The sequence below is a fragment of the Lonchura striata genome, chromosome 19 (assembly GCF_050655825.1).
Source record: "Lonchura striata isolate lonStrDom1 chromosome 19, ASM5065582v1, whole genome shotgun sequence".
NCBI classification, from domain to species: domain Eukaryota; kingdom Metazoa; phylum Chordata; class Aves; order Passeriformes; family Estrildidae; genus Lonchura; species Lonchura striata.
The window spans coordinates 10,619,353-10,642,464 of NC_140721.1; the positions used below are offsets into that span (position 1 = coordinate 10,619,353).

General features: G+C 53.1%; 1 protein-coding gene across 4 annotated transcripts in view; it reads right to left on the bottom strand.

The window, feature by feature from the left end:
- The window catches only part of CALN1 (calneuron 1), a 150,834-nt gene that overhangs the window by 47,832 nt on the left and 79,890 nt on the right, over positions 1 to 23,112 (bottom strand). For all 4 annotated transcript variants that reach the window (XM_085557124.1, XM_085557125.1, XM_021533213.4 and 1 more), the window contains 2 exons: positions 19,305 to 19,448; positions 2,935 to 3,047 (listed from right to left, as the gene is read on the bottom strand). In XM_085557124.1, coding sequence (XP_085413250.1) covers positions 2,935 to 3,047; positions 19,305 to 19,448 — 257 coding nt within the window. The remainder of the gene's footprint in view (positions 1 to 2,934; positions 3,048 to 19,304; positions 19,449 to 23,112) is intronic.

The following is a 23,112-nucleotide window of genomic DNA, read 5'->3' on the forward strand; positions in this document are numbered from 1 at the left end:
GTTCCCCCACATTCCACCCCAAAGGAAGTGTTTAACCCCGGAGCCTGGAGGCCTTTGCCCTTAGCAATGAGCTTGGCAAAGACATCCCAGCATGGGGAGGGCTGGAGGGCACTTTCTGGATGCCCACAGGTCCCTCTCTGCCATGGGACTGGCTGGAGAAGCTTTGGGGTGAGGTTTCATGGTGGCACTGCCCAGCCAGGTGTCCCCTTTTGCCCCATCCTTGCCCCCCAGCCCTGAGCACAGCCACAGCCTTGCGGGCACCATTCCCTCCTTAAAATCCTTCCTTGGGAATGGCTGCAGGGCTCTGCCAGCAAGGCGGGCTCAGCCCCTGACATTTGCTGCAGAAAATGTGGAAATTGCACATCAGGGGGAAGGGGGGAACACGGCCAAGGCCTGATTCCCACAAAGGCTTGGTTCCCCATCAGGAATCCACTGGAGGTGATGCAGAGGCAGAAATGCTCAGGGATGAGGTGCTGGATGGCCCTGCAGAGGGACTGGGTAAAGCCAGGGAGCAATGGGCAAAGAGAACCTGTCAGAACTCAAAATGTCCCTCAGACACTTTTAGATGTTCCAAGTCCAGGTCAAAAGCATTTAAGACCCTAGCAAGAGGCTAGAAACAACTGTAATTTTAGATTTAAACCATAGAATGATTTACCAACCTTGCAAGAAGAACAAGAAATCACAAAAGTTTAGATATTATAGTAGAAGTAGTCACAAAGTAAAAGGAAAAATTTTTAAGTGCTGTACAGGGGAGTTTTTAGTCCTATACAGGGGGGGTTTAGTTATATACATAAAAGTCAAAAGTTTTAAAATAAAATAATTTAGGCCTGTCCTGTCCTCCCTCTTTCTTCTTCCTTACCTCCATGTTCCTAGTGATGTTAGCAGTCACAAATTAGTTTAGAGTAAAAAAGCACCATTTCATATAATAGAATAAAAAAAATAAAGTAATAGACATTAGAAAAAAGCTATAAACATTTAACACATAATGTACCATATGAAAAATAGCAGCAGGCCTGGGCAGAGGGAAAAAAGACGAGAGACAAAGACGATGACTAAAAGTGTGTGTGACTTTACCTAAACTACTAAACAAACCGCAGCAGCCCGAGAAGACAATCTGTTAAATAACTCACAATAAACAACCATGAAACCAAACCACAAAAAACTACTGAGCCTTTCTTTAAAAGCACAAGTTAGAAGAGAGATTTTTCCACCACACAGAGCCACCCCAACCAAGAGTAAGCTCCAACAAGAACCTGTTCCCTGAATGACACTTCCATGACTTTTTCCTTGCTTTTTCTTTGGGAAAAAGCTGCAAAGACATTGTACTCCAACCCCAGAGGAAAAGCAACCAGAGCTCTTCAAGGGCTCAGAAATCCAGGCAAATGCTGGGTAAAGAGGTGGCAAAGCCCATAATTGTTCTCCAAGGCCATGGAGCACTTGTGGGACTCAGTCAGAGCTTTGGTGCCTGAAGGAGCCCCCGGGGCTGTCCCTGCCCACCCAGGGCTCCCTTTTCCCTGCCCCACCACAGCCAGGGAGGCACCAGGGCCATGTCCCTGTGGAAGCTGATCCCAGGAACCCTGCTGCCCTAAATCCAGGCACAATCCTGCCTCCCGGCCTCCTTCCAGGCGTTTGCAGAGGTGGGAGTGTCACTAAAAGCAGTTAAACTGTGAGTGGAATTTTCAGGAAGGCTCCAGACTTCTCTGCTCTCCATCCAAGAGCTCAGCTCACAAACTTGATTTTTCCACCAGGATTTTTGCTTCTTGAGGAGCTCCTGAGGGGCTGGAATCCTGGAAGGCGCCAATGGCTCCGTGGGATGGGATGGGGCTCCCTCCTCTCCCTCCAAGGCTGGATTGAGGCTCCCAAGGAGCAGCGAAGGCACTAAAACATCCCTGGCTCCCAGTCCTGCCCCTCCTGGTGCCAATTACTCCTTCCAGGTACATCACAAACCATGAGGACTTCACCAGCACCAAACTCCTGCTTTGACAACCAAATCCTGGACTCCAGAGCAGAATCTTCAGGGTTATTCCTGTCCCATGCCAGGAGGCCAGGAACAAGTTTTTTAAAGCCTTTTAAAATACTCTTCCAAAGCTCCACCCAATTCAGTCTGGAAAGGGCTGGAGGGTTGTAAAAGAAGGCAGAAAATCTCATTTCCAGGTTTGGCTCTTTTGCTTCATTAAACCTGGGAACAGCCAAAGTTTCTTAGCAGGCCAGGGTTGTGGGATGGTCAGTGAAAGGAGCTGGAATCCCACAGGAAGCCACACATTTGATCCATTGGCAGCAAACGTGCAGCTGTGTGTTTTGGGGGATTTTTGATCCTGCCATAACAGCCTGGACTGCTTTTCCTGGAAGCTCCAGCACTGTTTAAAGTCTCACTGCATGGCAGCCAAAAAGCAGCTCCCAGTGCTGGTTCTGTCTCCTTCCAGTGCCTGGGACCAGCAGGACCAAGCCACCCTTGGGCAGCAGCTGGGGCAAAACTTTCTCTGGCACAACACAGGGCGCTCATCCCTGAATTCAGCAGAAATCCCAGTGGGACCTGACCTGCCCAGCACATTCCCTCTGTGTGGAACAACCAAGGGACACTGGACAGAGACACAATTCTGGGAGCAGCTGGGCAGCTTCAAGGTTCCCTACTCAAAAGATTCCTGGAGAAAAATGCTTTTCTCTTTCAAAAGTGAATGCCAGACTCCCAAAGGTGCTGCATGAGTCTCGGGGTGCTTTGCTGTGTCCAGCTGCCTCCATCCACAGGAACACGGGGCTTGGCTGGACACAATTCCCTCTCCCAACATGGGATGTTCTTCCACAGCCCCCAGCATGATGGACCTCAACACTCTTTCCACATTCCCACTCAGTAAAACAATCTGTGCTCCTCAACAACTCCACTCTGGAAGCTGCTGGGAGCTGGCTGAAGTTGCAATTCAAGCAATGCTGACTTACCTGCCAGAATATGCTGTCTATTGTGTTCCCCAGGAAGCCGTCCCTGCCCTCCGACGACACCAGCTTAGGTCCCAGAATGGTCATAAATTCATCAAAATCCACCTGGCCATCCCCTGGAATGAGAGGAAAAGTCAGAGACTCAGAAATCAGACAGAAGGTTGGGATGGAAGGGACTTTTAGAGGCCATATAATGCAAAGGGACACCTTTCTCTGTCCCAGGGTGCTCCAAGCCACCTCCAGCCCGGTCTTAGGCACTGCCAGGGATCTGGGAGCAGCCACAGCTGCTCTGGAAATCTGTGCCAGGGTCTCCCCTCCCTCATTATTATCAGTTAATTACCCCTTAGAGCCCAACACGTCCCTCTGGACCTGCTGCACATCAGGGACCCCTCATGCCCTGGGAACCTCCACAGAAACTTCCCAGTGCCCACAGACCCAAATCTTTTGCTGTACCAGGGAATGACCCCTGTTGTGTCCCAGATGCCCCCAAAGACAGAACCAGGCCATGCACTGAGGGGAACAGGTCATTCCTCAGTGCAGAGGCAGATCCCACAAAACCATTTTGGCAGGGGGACAGGAGCCAGAGGCACAGCCAGGCCTCTCCCTCTCAGGTTCAGCATAAGATTTACAGGGCCCAGGCTCCAGAGGGAGGGAGGGCAGACAGAGCAAGAGCCAGGCCATTGCAGATCCAGCAGGCAGAGCAAGAGCCAGGCTATTGCAGATCCAGCAAGTATTCCAGCCCAGCTTCCCAGCAGCATCTGTGTATGCCTGGCATGCAGAGCAGGCAGTGCAGGCACAGCCTCAGTGCCACCAGCAGAGACAGGTGACAAGTCCTGCCACTAATGAGCCGAGCTGGTGCAGTGCTGAGTGTGGCTCCTGCTCTGAACAAGGCATGGTACTGTTTGGAGGGAGTTTTGTATAGCAAATGTCACTTTTCCCTCCACAAAAAAAGGGATACTCATGCCTGCTGAAGGATCTTTAAAATCCCTGTCTGTCTGAGCAGTTCAATGCCCAGATCTCCTGAGAATGTTTAACCTAATCTTGTGGAAAATTTCCTTCATTGATCAGGCCACGGACATCTCCTCATCCGTGTTATTGAACTGATGCTGTGGGTAAATCAGACCTGCTTGCAGCACCGGCAGCATTTGGGGTTGTGTTTTATTCCATTCAGAGGGAAGTGACTGCATCCAGCCCTCCCTGGAGCTGCTGCTGCTCAGTCACCAGGTGTGGGAAGTGTCTCAGACCATGATACTCCAGCAGATCAATGCCAGGGCCACGATTGGAATGCTGGCGGTGCCCACGGCAGCGCCCTGTGCCAGCCGTGCCACCACTGCTACCTGCGCTTATCACATCTGTGCCTCTTACCAATCACATCTGTGCTTATCAATCACATCTGTGCCTCTTACCAATCACATCTGTGCCTCTTATCAATCACATCTGTGGCTCTTATCAATCACATCTGTGCTTCTTATCACACCCCATGTGTGCAATCCCAGCAGTCGCACAGCTGATCGCGATCTCCTGTGTCCTTATCTTGGCACAAACTCTGTGGAAAGCCGAGCCCAAAACCAAAACCAGCACAGCCCAGGCCCAAAACCAGCACAGCCCAAAACCAAAACCAGCACAGCCCAGGCCCAAAACCAGCACAGCTTGGGCCCAAAACCAGCACAGCCTGGGCCCAAAACCAGCACAGCCCAAAACCAAAACCAGCACAGCCCAGGCCCAAAACCAGCACAGCTTGGGCCCAAAACCAGCACAGCCTGGGCCCAAAACCAGCACAGCCTGAGCCCAAAACCAGCCCGAGGCCAAAACCAAAACCAGTGCAACCCAGGTCCAAAACCAAAACCAGCACAGCCCGAGCACTCCCTGGGCCGAATTGCAATCTCTGGGCACCAGGAGATCTGGGATTTCTGGGAGGAATATCCTGGGGTGAGGCTCTGAAAGGGAATTCTGTAAAATGGGAGGGGTCCACTCATGGTCCCGCTGCTAAAACCACTCTCAGCTCTGCAGAACAGAGCTCATTTCGGGGCCAGCACATTGAGGTAAGGGGTGGGCAGCCCATCGCCTGGAGAGCCATTCTGTGAGATATTTATGGGCTGTGGCTTCCCCCAGCACCCCTCGTGGGGACATCCATCAATGGGGGGACACCCATCCCTCAGGGGACATCCATCCCTCGTGGGGACATCCATCCCTGGGGGGACACACATTCTCCCTGGGAAGGGAACACAAGGTGACAGCGGCTCCGGGTGATTTACACCAGCACTGCTCGATGGCACCGAATCCATGCGCTGGGATGCAAATCGGGATGCTTCGGGATGCTAATTTCTTTAAATTAGCCAGATTAGCAAGAAAACAATTTGCATTCTGAAGAGATGCTGGTACCTGTCCCCGCATACATTGGGCCTGTGCCCGTGCAACCCCAGCACCAGTTTTTCCGCTCGGGCTCTCTCCAATGTCACTGCACCCTCAGAGGACAGGCAGGACTCGGTCCCACGCGTGATTCCAGAGAAATCTGCTGGGCTCTGACTTTCTACAAGACTTGGGGCAGCCCCTCGCTCCTGACTTCCCTGTGCCTCTGCTAGGGATCATCACTGACTTCATAGGCTTTAATTATCAGCTTAATGAGAGCATTTCCCACAACCTCCAAAGAAAGATGCCATTGAAAATTGCATTATCCCCTTATTGACTGCCTTTTCAATTAAAACTCCTAAGCAAGGCAACTAGACCCCACTTTTGCCTGGTAGAAATATCCCTTTAACATTCACGTGAAGTTGCAGAAAACAAACCTTCCCTGCCATCAGCACCTCAGGAGACTGCAGCATTATTTCATCAACAGAGAGAAATCACGGGTTTGTCTGAAAATTCCTTTTGACAGCCACGAGAGAAATGTTATAAAAAACAACACCAAAACGTGCACGGGGCTGCTCTGGGCATCACCAAAGCCCATTTTTCACATCCCATTGTGGGACCACAGTGTGGAATTTGGGTTTGTCACAAGCACCAGCCACCCAGCTCGCCCTCCTGCTCCTCCCCACAGCCACGCACCGGCGCTGGGAGCTGCTGGGGGATCAAGTCCAACCCTCCCATCCCTGTGCTGCAGATGTGCTACTCTCCCCAGGGTCCTTGGGATTCTGAGCCATGTGTGGATTATCCCCAAATTAACTCAGAGATGGTTTAAGGATGGGGAGGATGGAGAAGAAGGCCGGGAGCTCGTGCGCTGTCTGTTCTCCCTCACCTTCCTCGCTCCTCTCCAGAAGCCATCCCACAATCCCTGACCCAGCCAGGCTCACAGGACCCCAATCCCCCAGAACAGCTGCAGCCAGGTGAGCAGGATGTGCTCCCTGGCCCGGGCCAGCCCCGGGCCAGCTCCCTCCCCTCCCTGCTCCAAATGCAGATTTATAAACCCCGGTCGGGCTGGGGTCCCTGGCTGAGGAAGGGAAATGGCTCTGTGGGGACCGGGGAGCGAAGGGTGAATGGCTGCACCTGAGGATTTCAGAGCTCTTTACCAGCTTAAAGATTCCAGGATTCCAAGGCACTCACACATTCCCAGAGCTTGTTTACAAAATGGGTGGGCAGGGAAACCCTGGGAATGGGGGTGAGGGGTCTATTGGGACATGGAAACCCCGGGAATGGGGGTGAGGGGTCTATTGGGACATGGAAACCCCGGGAATGGGGGTGAGGGGTCTGTTGGGACATGGAAACCCCGGGAATGGGGGTGAGCGGTCTATTGGGACAGGGAAACCTTGGGAATGGTGGTGAGGGGTCTATTGGGACATGGAAACCTTGGGAATGGTGGTGAGGGGTCTGTTGGGACATGGAAACCCCGGGAATGGGGGTGAGGGGTCTATTGGGACATGGAAACCCCGGGAATGGGGGTGAGGGGTCTATTGGGACATGGAAACCCCGGGAATGAGGGTGAGGGGTCTGTTGGGACATGGAAACCCCGGGAATGGGGGTGAGGAGCTGCTGGGCCAGGCCAGCCTGGCAGGCGGCAAAGGGGGTGAGGACAGAGGGGTTCAGGCAGAGTTCCACCCCATCCCTGAGTTCCCTGAGCCAAGGGATGGGTCACTGCCTGTGTGGATGATCTTAGCAGAACACCAGAGCTGAGTTTAAGCACTGGTTTAAAGCCACCTAAAGCACTCCTTGATTCCCTCCTAGCAGTGCCCTCACATTTTCCTCCCCCGGAAAGCTCTCTGTTAATCCTGGCATTAATGTCACCGAGTCACCTGGGGGCACCAGCGCTGTGGCTGAGCCTCATGACTCAAACAATGACTCAGAACCTCTCTGTCCACCCCATCAGAGCCAAATCAGATCATCTCCTTGTTCCCAGGCCCTCAGCTGGGTGAGAAGAGCTCCAGGTGCCCAGAGTCCCAGCAGGAACTCTCAGCCCTGGCAGGAGCCAGGGTAGTGTGACAATAACAAGGAATGGCAGTGGTGGGGGCCTGGCTCGTTGTCCCATCGTGGGGAGAGGATGCTGAAGGCACCAAGGAACACCTCTGGGTTCTCTGGGGACCTTTGCAGTGCCACAGACCTCGTGTGGCCAGTGGGAACTTGCCAAAGCTCCCCCTCACTGCTCATTCATGGGGTGCAGAGAGACCTTGGGGATAATTCCAGCTTGGGAATAATTCCAACATCAACATTTGCCATGTGTGAGCTCAGTTTGGCCACTGAGAGCTCCAAGAGCTCCAGCAGGGAGTCCTGGGATCCCGTGGCACATCCAGCACCCTTGTTGGGGATGACAGGGTTGGAGCTGGATCATCTCTAAGGTCCCTCCCACCCCAAACCGCTGTGGCTCTTTGATTCCAAGGGCACCAAGGATGCTGGAGCAGCAGCACACAGCAGCGTGGAGCTGGGAATCCAAGAGTTTTTCCAGACCTTGCAGCCCGGGGAGATTTGCTTTGGACCTGAGTGACTCAAAGGAGTGTCTGCACCTCTGCAAAATGTCCATTGGGTCTCCTAAATAAACCTGTGGGGTCACAAAATCATGGAATCATTGAAGCTGGAACTGACCTCCAGGATCATTGAGTCCAAACTTCCCCCAGCACTGCCAAGGCCACCACTGACCCCTGTCCCCAAGAGCCACATCCACATGGTTTTCGAACATTTTCAGGGATGCCTGATCACCCTTCCAGTGAATAAATGTTCCCAATGTCCACCCTGAGTCTGCCTGGCCCAGCCTGAGCTGTTCCCTCTCCTTCTGTCCCTGTCCCTGGAGCAGAGCCCGACCCCCTGGCTGTCCCCTCCTGTCAGGAGCTGTGCAGAGGAAATGGGACACAGGAAAATCATTAATGACTGAAGATCTGGAGGGGACTGGAAAAGCACCACTGCCCTGCAGGGTGCAGACTTTGGGTTGGACACCTCAGGGGAGATGAAAGAGCCTGCAGCCCTTTGGAAAGGGGATTTACTCCCTAAGCCACTTCCCTCCAACACCAATTCTCCTCCAGGTTCCGATCCCACTCCCCAGCACCGAGAGGTTCCAGGTGCCACCAGCTGATCCTGCAGGTTCTGCACTGGTTTAGAAGAGCTGAGCACAGAGAATTCCCACCCTTTCCCTAAGTTTTGAGCTCAGATGAAGGATTTCATCTTCCCTGAGCCCTTCACTACAGGGAGCAGCTGGATCTGCTGGGCTGTGCAGCAGGAACCTGAGAGGCAGAGCTGTGCAGTCCTTGTCAGGGCACCAGCAGCCCCAAACATCCCCAGCTGCACCCAAACCACCCCCTGACCCCATCCCACCTCCCCCTGCTCCTGATCCCACAGGATCCATCCTCAGAACTCTGCCCGGGCTGGAAATGCCAGGCAGGGAGAGCAGGGCTCCAAATCCCCTCATCAGCTCCTGGGAGCTCCTGCCTGAGCTTTGAGGGAATGAGGGAATGCTCAGAGGGGCAGAGGTGACCCCATCCCACCCCCATTCCCATGGGACAGCCCCACCTCAGCCCTCAGGAGAGACCCGTCTCTCCAAAAGTCTCCTGTCTGAGCTGCTGCCTTGGAGGGTGGAATTAAATCTTCATTGGGCTGGAGAAAGGCAGAGCTGGAGAGGGGAAGTGGAGGGGGAAAACATGCCTGGAAATGAGAGGGGGAAAGGGAAATGAGAGCGGAAAAGGAAAATGAGAGGGGAAAAACATTCCTGAATTGCATCACCTCCACCCCCGGGCAGAACGGACTTAGCCCGGGTTTTCAGAGCCTTGTGCATCCAATTGGGTGGATAATGTTCCCTGATTGCTCCCTAAATGAGCCTTTCCCTGGCTGTTCTCAGGAAAATCAGGATAATCGGGTCCCTGGACGTTCCCTGCGGGGCCCCTGCGAGGATGAGGATGAGGATGAGGATGAGGATGAGGATGAGGATGAGTATAAGGATGAGGATAAGGATGAAGATGAAGATGAGGATGAGGATGAGGATGAGGATGAGGATGAGGATGAGGATGAGGATGAGGATAAGGATGAAGATGAAGATGAGGATGAGGATGAGGATGAGGATGAGGATGAGTATAAGGATGAGGATAAGGATGAAGATGAAGATGAGGATGAGGATGAGGATGAGGATGAGGATGAGGATGAGTATAAGGATGAGGATAAGGATGAAGATGAAGATGAGGATGAGGATGAGGATGAGGATGGGGATGAGGAAGCACGCTGGGAGCTGATGAGCGCCGTGCTCCTCCTGCCGAGCGTGACCTCCAGCCAGCAGCGAGGTGAGATATTTAAAGTTAATGAGCTGGGTTTGCAGCTCGGGGCCCGGAGCACACAATGCTGTTTATTTTTATTCTCCAGCAGCTGCTGCAGTGCCCGGCCGGCCCGGGCTGTGTCATTGCTGTGCCCGGCTCAGCCGAGCGGGGCTGGCGAGGTCTGGGCGAGGCTGTGCCCTGGGAGGAGGCACAGGATGAGCAGGAGCAGCTCCAGCCTCAGGAGATTTCCCAGACAAGGCTTTCGGTGTCAAAGACTGGCAGGGCAGAGCCTCCTCGGCAGCCTGAGCCCTTGTCCAGCACAAGGCAGAGAAATTCTCCCTAATTACAGCTCAGTCCACAACCACAATGGGAACAGAGAAAATCTGCCCCAAAACTTTGGCCTTGGAAAACAGTTTTAATTACAGACAGCTCCAGCGACTTCTGGGAGGAGAGAAACAACTGTCCCCACCGCCAGGAGAGACGTGGGTCTGTAGGAATGAATCCAGAGAAGAGCACAGAGCTGCTCCAAGGCTTGGGAGACCTCTGGAGCCAGGATGGGAGAGCTGGGGGTGCTCAGCTGGAGAGGAGAAGGCTCCAGGGAGAGCTCAGAGCCCTTCCAAGTCCTGAAGGGGCTCCAGGAGAGCTGGAGAGGGACTGGGGATGAGGAGGATGGAGGGACAGGACTGGAATCTCAGTTTGAAGTTCTGGAAGAGCTCTGGAATGGCTCCCCACTGCCAGAGGGCAGGGATGGATGGGATATTGGGAATTAGAAATTGTTTCCTGGGAGGGTGGCACAGGGTGCCCAGAGCAGCTGTGGCTGCCCCTGGATCCCTGGCAGTGCCCAAGGCCAGGCTGGACACTGGGGCTGGAGCAGCTGGGACAGTGGGAGGTGTCCCTGCCCATGGAATGAGAGCAGCTCTAAGATCCGATCCCACCCAAACCATTCTGGGATTCCATGAAGACTTCACTGGATCTGAGGAAAGTGGCAAACATGTCCACTGGAGCCCCTCTTGTCCCTTAAGTCCCTCCACTCCTGCAGTTTTCAGAGCAGTTGTGTGGGTCTGGTTCCATGACAACCCCACAGAAAAGATCCATGGATCATAGGGACCATCCCTGGAGAAGGGGTTTCCACGGGGGCTGGAAGGCTCCAGCTGAGCCCAAAATGGGGGAGCAGGGGGAGTTTGTCCTTCCCACCGATGGGATGGATGCAGAAGGAGGGAACAGCTCCCAGGCCTGGTTTGCTTCCCGTTAAAAATAAATCTGTGAACTCTCCGTGTCCCCAGCAGACAGGGACTGAGGGGGACAGGGAATCTGCTGTGTTCCTGCTCTAGCACAAGCAGGAAACCAGGTGAAAACGTCCAAGGAAAACAGCTGCAGCAAGGAATAAATGCCCATCAGACACCTGCCAGCTCCACAGCAGCCCCAGGGAGCTGCAGGATGCCCAGGGACCAGCCCTGTCACCAGATGTCCCCAGGGGAGGGCCCTGCAGGAGCTGCTGAGGTGGGGTGTGAGTCCCCAGAGCCCCCAGCCCTCTCTGAAACGCCCTCCCTGGGCACCCAAAGCCATTTGGCAGGGCTGTGCAGAGCTCTCTGTCCGTTCCCAGCGGTGAGCAGCTCAAGAGCAGTGGGATCCCCCCAGACTCCCCAGGATCCCATCAGCTCCGGGAAGGGCAGAGAGCTCTGGGTGCCCCCTGGGCAGCACCAGCAGCTCATTACAGCAGGACTCCGGGTGCCCCAGGGGCACACACACCCTGGGAAGCCAAAATGATCCCAGGGCGCTGCATTTCAGCCAGAAATAAAATTCAGCAAGGATGCAAAGGAAGCACAGGGCACGAGGTGCCCCCCAGCCCAAGCACAGGGGGGTTCCACTGTGCTCAGGGCTTCCTTTTGTGCTGGGCTGCACGTCAGTAAAGGCAGGGTGGGATATTATTGGGTATAATTTGATATAATTCGGTGTAATTTGATGAACCTCTTGCTGCTCCTGAGCTGCAGATCTGACAGGCTGCAGCAGCAGCTGTAATTACTCCTCATTTCTGCAGTGAGAAGACAGAATAGGATAAAATGTGATAATCCTCATTGTTCAAATGAGAGCAGACAGGGAGAGAGTGGCCCCCATAAATCCAGACAAGTCTCATCAAATCCATCTCACTGCCCAAAATTCCCAGCTCAGCAACACATTTTAAAGGACAGCCAGGCTAGAATCGGGCTGGATCATTTCTCACACTGAAAAATCACTTTGAGATCAAAAGACAAACCCAAAATCCATCATAATCCATTATAACCCATTGCCCCTGGATCCCTGGAAGTGCCCAAGGTCAGGCTGGACGAGGTAGTGAACCTGGGGTAGTGGAAGGCGTCCCTGCTCATGGCAAGGGGTGGAATGAAATTATTTTTAAGATTATTTCCATGCCAAACCTGGGATTCTAGGATTGTCTGACTCCTGTGAACTCTGATTTTAACCCAGAAAAGGCTCCTGTCCCCCTCCAGCAGCCTGGGCTGTTTTATACTGAAACACATTTTATATTGAGATATAAAATGAAATATTTTATCCAGCTCTTTTCATGCTGAAACACAAGGAAACATCCACTACAGTAAAAAAGAATAAAAGTGAGAGACAAAAGAAGGAGAGAAAATGTTTCCAGCTTGGGAATGTCACCATTGTCCCACACCAGGCAGTTCAAGCTGAGCTTGTGGACAGAAGCCAACATTTCATCGATCAAAGTTTGGACAGGATGATCTTGGAAGTCTCTTCCAACCTTAGTGATCCTGGGATTTGTCCAAATTTAATGATCCTGTGATCCTGGGATTTGTCCATGCCTAAGAACAAGGGATTTGCCTTCTGCCTGCCCCAGGGGAAAGCTGGACAGTTCACAGTTCATTTTTGAAGGAGAGATTTGCTCTGTCTCCAGATGTCATTGACCAATCCCAGGACTGGTGTCTCTTCCCTCACCAGGAGCCAGAGCAGGCAAACTAAAGCAATGGGGGAGAAATGAAAAACTGGAATCTCAGTTCGAAGTTCTGGAAGAGTTCTGGAATTACTGAGGTTAGAAAAGACCTCCAAGGTCATCAGGTCCAAGTTTGGTCCAAGTGGCCCCATGGCCACCAAACTACAGCACCGATGCCACCAATGCCTGGGTTTGAACATCCAGGACAACCTCAGGTTGTTCTGGAAACAACCAGGAAAGGTTTAGGTTGGATACTGGGAAAATGTCTCCATGAAAAGGCTGGTCAGGCATTGACACTGCCCAGGGGTTTAACAGCCCTGTGGATGAGGCACCTGGGGACATGGGGCAGTGGTGGCCTTGGCAGTGCTGGGGGAATGGTTGGACTCGATGACCTCACAGATCTTTTGCAGAATTTTTAGCTGAAATTCCCCCATTTTTCACTGCTCCCAAGGATGTCACCATCCCAGAATGTTCCAGAGGTACCAGGCAGGTCCTTGGTTTCAACTTTTGCTTCATCAAAACATTCCCTGTTCTCACCCCAATAAATAATTTGACATCCAGGGGTGGATTTTTCCCCTTCTTGTGGTAGCCTGGAGTTATTTGTCCAGCTGCTCTTCTAATTAGTGCACCAAGTGCTCATTTGATTCCTCAGATAAAAATCCTAGAAAAACAATTTGTGACACTTAAGCCACACATTCATCTCTTTTATAGCAAATCCTGCTTAAAGAGGAGGAATCCCAGATCAGACCACACATTCCATGTGCCATTTCCCAGCGTTTTTATCATCACTGCCAATTGGAAGAATTTAAAAATAATTCCATTTTCTAGCACAGAAATGTGTAAACTATTCCCTTTCCCTGTGCTGGCAGAACATTCCAGGTCATTCCCCAGCTTGCAGAGAGAAGCACGGGCCCCTCTCACAGTGTCTGTCCATGAAGTGTAGAATTATGGCTGAAAATGAGGGGAATCCAGAGGATAAAGGCTAGATTTGACCTCTGGGAGTATTTCCAGACCAAAATATTGGCTCCCTACAAGGCACAGCCCCCAGAGGGGTGCCCAGGTCCACCAACAACCTCTGTGGGAAGAGCCCCACACTTCCAAAAAAAGCTTTGGGATAATGGGAATCTTGGAACCCCCAGCCCTCACCTCCCTTCCTAAAGAGAAACATTTTTGCCCAGCAAATCCCTTTTCTTCCTGTCCTGTTCTGGCACTTCCCATCCCAGCAGTGCCACAACATCTCCTGGAGTTCACAGAAGGGGGGTTCTGAGGATTTCTTAGGATTTCTCTGGAGACCTTGAAATATTCCAGGGAGATTCCTATTTTTCTCCATAACTGAGGGGGTTTTATGCCAATTGTATGACCCAGGGGAGGAGCCACGCATTCCTACCTGGATACAATCTGACTTTGGGAACAGCACAGCAGCCTTTGCCCCCTGCATTCCCAGAGGAGCAGCTTCCTTCCCCCTGCATTCCCAGAGGAGCAGCTTTCTTCCCCCTGCATTCCCAGAGGAGCAGCTTTCTTCCCCCTGCATTCCCAGAGGAGCCCAGGCCCATCTCCCCCAGCCCTGGAGCTCCAGAGGAAAACTCCCCCCTTGTGCAGGATCCTGCTCCAGCAGAAGCACAGCTGGCACTGCAGGAGGGCTGAGCCCCCCTGGGATGGGGCTGAGCCACCTCCCTGACACACAGGGGAAAGCTCCTCTTCCCACTCTGGCAGTGGTTTGGGTTTTTTTGGGTTTTTTTTTGTACTATTGCATTTGTATTTTTAATTGTCCTAGTAAAGAACTGTTATTCCTATTCCCATATCTTTGCCTGAGAGCCCTCTAATTTTAAAATGATATTATTTCAGAGGGAGGGGGTTTACATTCTCCACTTCAGGGAGGCTCCTGCCTTCCCTCGCAGACACCTGTCTGTTCAAATCGAGACACCTGGCAGAATCCTGGAACCATGGAATACCTGGAGTTGGGAGGGACCCACAGGGATCAGAGAATCCAAATCCTGCCCTGCACAGACAACCCAACCACCCTACCCCAGGCCTGGCAGTGCTGTCCAAGCACTCAGCCAAGCTTTGGAAGAACTGCAGCCCTCAGCACCTGTGCAGGCATCAGAGGTGACACCTGTGAAGGGCTCCTGGCCCAAATCCCAGCTGTGCCAGGGCCGGTTTTGCTCAAGCTCCAGCAGTGCTCTCTCCCTAACCCCATTTTTCCACCAAAAGTGATGAATTATGGAGCATCCATTCCTTCCTGCTCCGATGGGGGGTCTGAGAGTGCCCCTGAGCAGCTGCACAACGTGGCCCTGGAGGGAACTCTCCTATGCCACTCCCTGAGTTATTCCCTGTGCCATTCCCTGTGCCATTCCCAGAGCCATTCCCTGTGCCATTCCCTGTGCCTGTCCCTGAGCCATTCCCTGAGCCATTCCCTGTGCCACTCCCTGTGCCATTCCCTGAGCCATTCCCTGTGCCACTCCCTGTGCCACTCCCTGTGCCACTCCCTGTGCCATTCCCTGTGCCACTCCCTGAGCCATTCCCTGAGCCACCCCCTGTGCCATTCCCTGTGCCATTCCCTGTGCCACTCCCTGTGCCATTCCCTGAGCCATTCCCTGAGCCATTCCCTGTGCCATTCCCTGTGCCATTCCCTGTGCCATTCCCTGTGCCACTCCCTGTGCCACTCCCTGAGCCATTCCCTGAGCCACCCCCTGTGCCATTCCCTGTGCCATTCCCTGTGCCACTCCCTGTGCCATTCCCTGAGCCATTCCCTGTGCCATTCCCTGTGCCATTCCCTGTGCCATTCCCTGTGCCACTCCCTGTGCCATTCCCTGAGCCATTCCCTGTGCCATTCCCTGTGTCTCTCCCTGTGCCACTCCCTGTGCCACTCCCTGTGCCATTCCCTGAGCCATTCCCTGAGCCATTCCCTGAGCCATTCCCTGTGCCATTCCCAGAGCCATTCCCTGTGTCACTCTCTGTGCCATTCCCAGAGCCATTCCCTGAGCCATTCCCTGTGTCACTCCCTGTGCCATTCCCTGTGCCATTCCCTGAGCCATTCCCTGTGCCATTCCCTGTGCCACTCCCTGTGCCACTCCCTGTGCCATTCCCTGAGCCATTCCCTGTGTCACTCTCTGTGCCATTCCCTGAGCCATTCCCTGTGTCACTCCCTGTGCCATTCCCTGTGCCATTCCCTGTGCCACTCCCTGGCTCAGTGGCAGGAGGTGACCCCAGGTGTGAAGTTCTCTGCTCAGGTCCCTTTATGCTCAGCCCCAGCACAGGCTGTGGGTGCTCCTCAGGAGTGCCCAGCCTGGCACTCCTGCTCTCTCCATCGCCATCCCTGCAGAAATCAGGGAAAGCCAGCCCAGCCCAGCTCCCGTCCCAGCCCCTGGCTCTCCTGTTTTTGCTGGCTCCCAGTGAGGTCAGCTGTGGCCCCTCTGCCACGCTGGAATCTGCTGATGAAAACTGGATGTTGGGGCTGCTCAGGCTGGCTCAGCTTAAATCCCAAGCCCTGCCAATTTTCTTACCTCATTTGCAGACCCTGGCAGCAGTTTTGATGGGAAGGAAGGAATGGATGTCTGGCTGCTCCACCTGCCAGCACATCGTAACTCACGGCACGGCGCAGAGATGTGCAGAGGATTTCACCTCCCCCCAGCTCTCCTGGCCACTGCAGACTCCTCCCAGGGTGTGACCTTTCAACCACCCGAGCTCCCAACCCATCCAATGCCAAGCAAGAGCCTGGAAAACCTCAGCAGCCCTCCCCAGGAGTATATGGGAAGGTGGTCAGGCTGCTCCTGGGAGCACTGGGCACAGCCAACATTCCTACCCTGCTCCTGAATGCTGCCCTTTCCCAGAAGGAGAGGAAGAAGGAGGCTGCTGCTGGTTCTCACTCCACAGTTCAAGTTAAATCCCAGGAAAACATGAAGAATCCATTGGAGAAAAAGTAGCCATAATAATATAAATTCAAGCTGTACAGCACTAATTCAATTTGCAGGCAAGGTAAATCTTTCACAGAATATTTGCTCAGTGCCTCAGGAATTTCCTATTCCCTGATTATTTTTTAAATCCACGGCCCACTTGACCTTCCCCTGGCACACCCCCAAAGCCCTGCTACAACACTGCACCAGTACAACCAGTTTGGAGCTGGAGGACGAGCTGCCATCCCTGCAGAAAGCACCTTGAGCTCCCTGGAAAGCCTCAGCAGGAATTTACCACTTCCACCATTCCAGGTTTAACTCTGCTCCCCACCTCGGGTCCCCCCACAGCACCAGTCTGCACAGAACGGTGCCAAAGCCTGCCAGAGTCAGGGAAGGACTGGAGATCAATCAGAACTGGGAGCCAAGTCCCAGCACTCTTTTTCCAAAAAAGCTCCGAATTTCGGGAAAAGACCCCAGGAGTTGGCAGCTCACTGTAATAAATAAAAAGGTCTTTGTTCGTCAAAACGAGTATTAAAGGAGATAAGAATTTGAACTGAGTAGAGAATTTCAAGATATGAGAGGAGAAGGAGAAAGGAGGGGAAACAGCTTAAGAATTGTGCAGATGCAACTAGCATAGAAAACTGTGTAACTAATTATATATGTTAACTTTTAAGCCAAGGACAATCTCCAAGGAAGATGAGGAGCCTTCATTCCTACGACCACCAAGGGCAGAAAAAAAAAAAAAGGAAGAACCCCTAGCAACCAATTGCACTGGCGCAGAGTGCATTGAGAGAAAATACGTCAACCAGAAAATAAAAAAATAATAAAAAAAAAAAAATAAGAAGAAGAAGAAAAAAAGACTATAAAACAAAAAAGTCAAAGGGGAGGGTGCATGCTGTGGTAGAGAAGGGACTCTCTGGCCACCCAGTGCTGCTTTTTGCTTAATACCACTTGCTGAATAAATTCTTGTAAATTAATTTATCTATAATTAGCCTCCCTAATTGAATTTATCCAGAACAACACTAAGCCTGGCTTTGCCAAACCTGAGCCCGAGTCCCTCTCTGCCAGGAAAGGGCAGCACAGCAGGGCAAGGGGCAAACAGCAACTTTTGGACAGAACACTTTGAAAAGCGTTGGCTCCTTTTTTCCCCTTTTCTTTAGAGAATGAGATCATGCCCACAGTGCATCTCCTGTCCTTGCCAGGCTCTGCAGGACACCTGCAGCAGGGTGACAGCTGTGACAATTGTCCTGTGCCTCCCAGGGACACCGGGAATGCCCAGCGGGGCAGGGCAGTGGCACTGCCCCATCTCCCCACTCTGCTCCCCAGTGTCCCCAAGGATTCCCATCGCCCCAGCCCCTGCTCCGGCAGCATTCCAGGGTTCCCACCCTGCCACGGCTGCTCCTGCACCCCAGCTCTGCCCTGCCAAGGGCATTTTAAAGGAATTGCTCCTTGTGCTCAGCTCTGCAGCAGCTGCAATTCCTCCCTGGCTCCAACATCCCGATCCCGCATCTCCTGGGGGTTCTGTTGCTTCTATTTCCTCAGCAATTGTTTGATGAGCTCTCCCAGCAGGACTTGGCTCGGGATGATTCCACCCCTCCAAACTTCTCCTCGCAGAGCAACCAACATCTCATTAGAGCAGCTCAGGACTCGGTGGGAATCCTGCTCCTCTCCCGGGAATGCCACCGGCCAGGGCTGCCCGGGAATGCAGAGGGAATAGTTCAAAGATTAAAAAGTTCAAAGTCCTGGGAAATATTATCTCTGCAGTGTAGGATTTCTGGGGTGTCTGGACCAGTCCAGGAGCTAGGCTGCATGATCCTGAGGTTCCCTTCCAACTCAGGATATTCCATGATGGTGATGGCATCAAAGGAATTGCTCCCATCACCTTCAGCCTGGCTCAGCTTCTGCCCATCTGACTTTGGTTTGGTTTTCAGCTGGGGAATGTCCCCCTCCAGGCTGGGCCAGCCCCTCACCACTCTGTGAGGGGAGACTCAGCTCCTCCCGAGGGACAGCTCCACCTCTGCCCTGTGGGACAGGGACAGCAAGGGCTGGAGCTGGGCCAGGGCAGGTCAGGCTGGATTTCAGGAAAGGTTCTTCCCCCAGAGGGTGCTGGCACTGCCCAGGCTGCCCAGGGAATGGGCACGGCCCTGAGGCTGCCACAGCTCCAGGAGCTCCCAGGCTGGGATTGTTGGGGTGTCTGTGCAGGGCCAGGGCTGGATTGATGATCCCTGTGGTCCCTTCCAGGCAGGATATTCCACGATTCCACAATCCACCACCTCAGTGTCTCTGCTCACAGACCTCTCAGCTCCCAGCCCCAAACTCCCCAGATCTGCCTGTTGCAAATGCCAGAGAAGTTTTAACTTTCCAGCAGCTGGGAGCCTGTTTCACTGGAAAGGTGGGAGGTGAGAGGGAAAATGCTCACCTCCAGTGCTCGGTTTTGGTGAAGCAGTCTTTGCCCTGTGCTTGGAGAGGGAATCAGGGGATGCTCCATCCTCTCCCTCTGTGAATGGGGATGTAGGGAAACCCCAGGGGCCCCTGCATCTGCTCAGAGGAGCTTCACCTTCATTTAAAGCATTTCACTCCAGAAGAGCTCCTGGGGATGCCCAGGGTGGGAGTGTTGGGATTTCTGAACTTTGTGAGAGCTGTTCTGTGTTCACCCACCACAAGGGATGATCCATCCCCCTTCCATGGACTGCCTGATCCCCACAGCAGGTTCACTTCTCACTTTGCCCTTTCCTTTTGTGTGGTGAAAGCAAAGTTCCCCAGCTGCCCTCCACCCTTCCCTTGGTGAGCAGGAATTGTTGGACGGGGATCCAAGGGCTGCCAAGCACCGGGAAACCCCGAGGATCCCCCAGGAGAGAGCAGAGCTCGACTCACCATCCATGTCCAGGCGCTGCATGATGATGGCCAGCTCCACCTCACTGGGCATGTAGCCCAGGGAGCGCATGGCCATGCCCAGCTCCTGCTTGGAGATGAAGCCATTCCCGTCCCGGTCCAGCACTCGGAAAGCCTCCCGGATCTCTGCCGAGGGAAGGGAGAAAGAAGGAGCTGTTATGGTGGAGGACTCGGTGGATGCTGAGCACAGAAGCTGCAGCTGTTGCCTTTTTCGATGTTTATTGTGAATATTTGATCACCCCGGGGCAGGATGATCAGGATATGTTGATGCACACCCATAAACCTCCGTGCACTCCCACACAGGATATCCCGGGATCAGAGACACAGAACTGGAGAAGCCCTCTAAGATTGAGTCCAACCACTTAACCCAGCACTGAGCCATGTCCCCAGCTGCCACATCCCCAGGGCTGTTAACCCCTCCAGGGACTCCACCCTGTGCCACCCTTTCAGTGAAGATAATTCCCAATATCCAGCCTGAACCTCTGCTGGCACAACCTGAAGCTGTTTCCTCTCATTCTCTTGCTGTCACCCTGGGTGATTTCCTTCTCCATATCCTTCGTACAGCTTTTCTCTAATTTATAAAGTTTTTAAAGCACTAAACAGCATCAGATCAATACAAATACTGATGGAACATAAGGAACCACTTCCATCAATTGTCCTTTGCCTGGCTCAGCTCCTGATATCTGACTTTGGTTTGTTTTTTAGCTTCAAACTGCTCCAGCCCATGGCAGCTCCTCTCCACTTGTGTGAGGGGAGACACTGAGGGGCAGCTCTGATCTCTGCTCAGTGGGACAGGGACAGCTGGAGCTGGGCCAGGGCAGGTCAGGCTGGATTTCAGGAAAGGTTCTTCCCCCAGAGGGTGCTGGCACTGCCCAGGCTGCCCAGGGAATGGGCACGGCCCCGAGGCTGCCACAGCTCCAGGGATGCCCAGGCTGGGATTGTTGGGGTGTCTGTGCAGGGCCAGGGCTGGATTGATGATCCCTGTGGTCCCTTCCAGGCAGGATATTCCACGATTCCACAATCCACCACCTCAATGTCTCTGCTCACAGACCTCTCAGCACCCAGCCCCAAACTCCCCAGATCTGCCTGTTGCAAATGCCAGAGAAGTTTTAACTTTCCAGCAGCTGGGAGCCTGTTTCACTGGAAAGGTGGGAGGTGAGAGGGAAAATGCTCACCTCCAGTGCTCGGTTTTGGTGAAGCAGTCTTTGCCCTGTGCTTGGAGAGGGAATCAGGGGATGCTCCATCCTCTCCCTCTGTGAATGGGGATGTAGGGAACACCCAGGGGCCTCTTCAACTCAGAGGAGTTTCACCTTCATTTAAAGCATTTCAATAGAGAAGCAGGAGGAAAAACTCAGCAGTTTGTTTTTTTTTTGTTTTGGGAAAAGAACCCCAAACTAGTTAAAAATGCCTCCATTCCCCATCAGGAATTGTGGATGGTAAATGTTTGGCCTGCCTGGAATAGTTCAGGCTTTAAGGGAAATATTCCTGGTCCTCCATGGGCTGCCAGAGTCCCCCCACCTCCTGTCCCCAGGAGTCAGGGGCTGCCAGACTCTGCAGAGGGGCCACAGAAAACCTTTGGATGTGCCTGGGAGAAAGGCAGGAGCATCAGAGCCCACCAAGGAATGGTTCTGGTGGTCTTTGCTAAGCTTTATTTAAGGCTTTACAATTCAAAATCTGCTTCTAAACCACCTCGTCCAGGTTCAGCCCCTCCCCTGCCCCCACCAGGCTTCTCCCACTTCCATGGCAGGATCCTGTTCCCATTTCCTTGGCAGGATCCTGTTCCCATTTCCAGGGCAGGATCCTGTTCCCATTTCCATATCAGGATGCTGTTCCCATTTCCATGACAGGATCCTGTTCCCATTTCCTTGGCAGGATCCTGTTCCCATTTCCTTGGCAGGATCCTGTTCCCATTTCCATATCAGGACCCTGTTCCCATTTCCATGACAGGATCCTGTTCCCATTTCCTTGGCAGGATCCTGTTCCCATTTCCATCTCCCTGCCATCCCACCCTGCTGGGATGGAAAGGTGGGGAGGCTTCTCAAAGCTTCAGCTCATAATTCCAGGAGCCTTTGGAGTAGGAATGAATCCCTGATCCCATCAGACTCTGCCAGCTGCAGGGAAATCTCCTTTCGTGTGTGGCCCTGAGAGCTCAGTGCAATAAATATTACACCCAGATCAATTAATGGGAAAACAAACTTGTGACAGCTGAAGGCAGAAGAATAGGATTCATTGCAGGGGGCTGGGAGAGGATTTTAGGAAGTAAAACACGGATCTGGAAAAGCTTACATGTGACTGAGACTGATCCAAGTGCCAGGGGTAAATTCCAGGGATAAAGCACACCTGTCCAGGGCTGTGCTGTGGAATATCCACACAGCAGCTCCAGCTGAGGGCCCATCCCAAAAGCTGCATTAACAGCACTCAACCTTTGAGCCTTGAGCAGAGCAAAACCCTCTCCCTCCTCATTTGGGGTTTTCTGCTCCTCTCAAAGACCTGAACTTTAGACCAAGCCTGGCACATCCTGCCCAGATCAAGTCCTGTCACCAAAGGGAGCCTTTCCCCTCCCCACTCTATAAATACCACTTGTGCAGAGGTAGATTTGAGCTATTTATAGGCTGAACACACTGTGCAGGGAGCAGTGTGACCTCAGGCAGAGCCTCCTCCTTATCTTGCCATGGAACAGCTCCTCCTCATGCCCTTCTCTTCCCGGGGTTTATTCCCAGGCTCCTGCAGGTCCTGCCCATCCTGAGCACCCTCCCCCAGCCCAGCCCTGCTCCGAAACCCCGCTCCAGGGCCCTGTGGCCCCTGCCTGCCCCTCACCTTCCTCTCCAGCTGTTACATTTCATTACCCAAAGCTAAAAATACAGCATCCCTTTCCCCAGATGACTTTCCCCACCAAGTCACCATGGCAACAGATGCTCCCGGCTCAGAGCTGCGAGGGGATGTGGTCCATGGAGTTGATCTCTCCACAGACAGTGCTGGGGCTTGGGAGAAGCTTTGGGATCTTTCCTATTCCAGCATCTCCACAGGGATGCTTTGCCCTGATCCAAAACAAAAAAAGCAGAGCCCTGTTCTGTCTTTAAGGATCACGGGAGGAGGGTGTTGAGGTGCCAGCCTGGGTGGCAGCGGAGAAAACCAAGCACATGGATTTCCCCTCTCCTGGGGGGTCAGAAATCCCAGTATTTATTCCTCTTTCCCTAAGCAATGTCTTCATTTACTCTCAGGTGTGGCTAGCTGACACAGAACTGTATTAGAGGACAAAAGGGGAAAAAGAAGAGATCCCAGGAAAAATCAGAGAACAGGAAGCTCATCCTGCCCCATGGAATCACAGAGTCCTGCAGTGATTGGGGTTGGGAGGGTCCAAGGCTCATCTTGTTCCACTCTCCCAGGCTGCTCCAAGCCCCAGCCAGCCCTGGGCACCCAATCATCCTGATTAACACCTTCGTTAATTACCTCAAAGAGGCAGCAGCCACAACACGAATTAACTACCCCAAATGATCCAAGGCTGGGAAGAACTGGAAGGGTGAAAGTCCAGCAAGGAGAAAGGAAGAAATCAGTCAGGGTTTGGGGGCAGAAGGGGCTGGGCAGCAGGAGCAGAGGGTTTCCCAGGAGAGTTTATCCTGCTGCTCCTCCCTGGGTGTGAAGATTGCTGTTCCCCTGGAGCCCAGAGCACAGCACTCCCTTCCCGGAGTTATTTGAGCATTCCAGAGCTGTGGAGGGGAAGGGGTGGAGGGAGATGGGTTTGCTTTTCATTCTTTCCCTCTCTCTGCTCCTGTTGAGGTGCACTTTACAG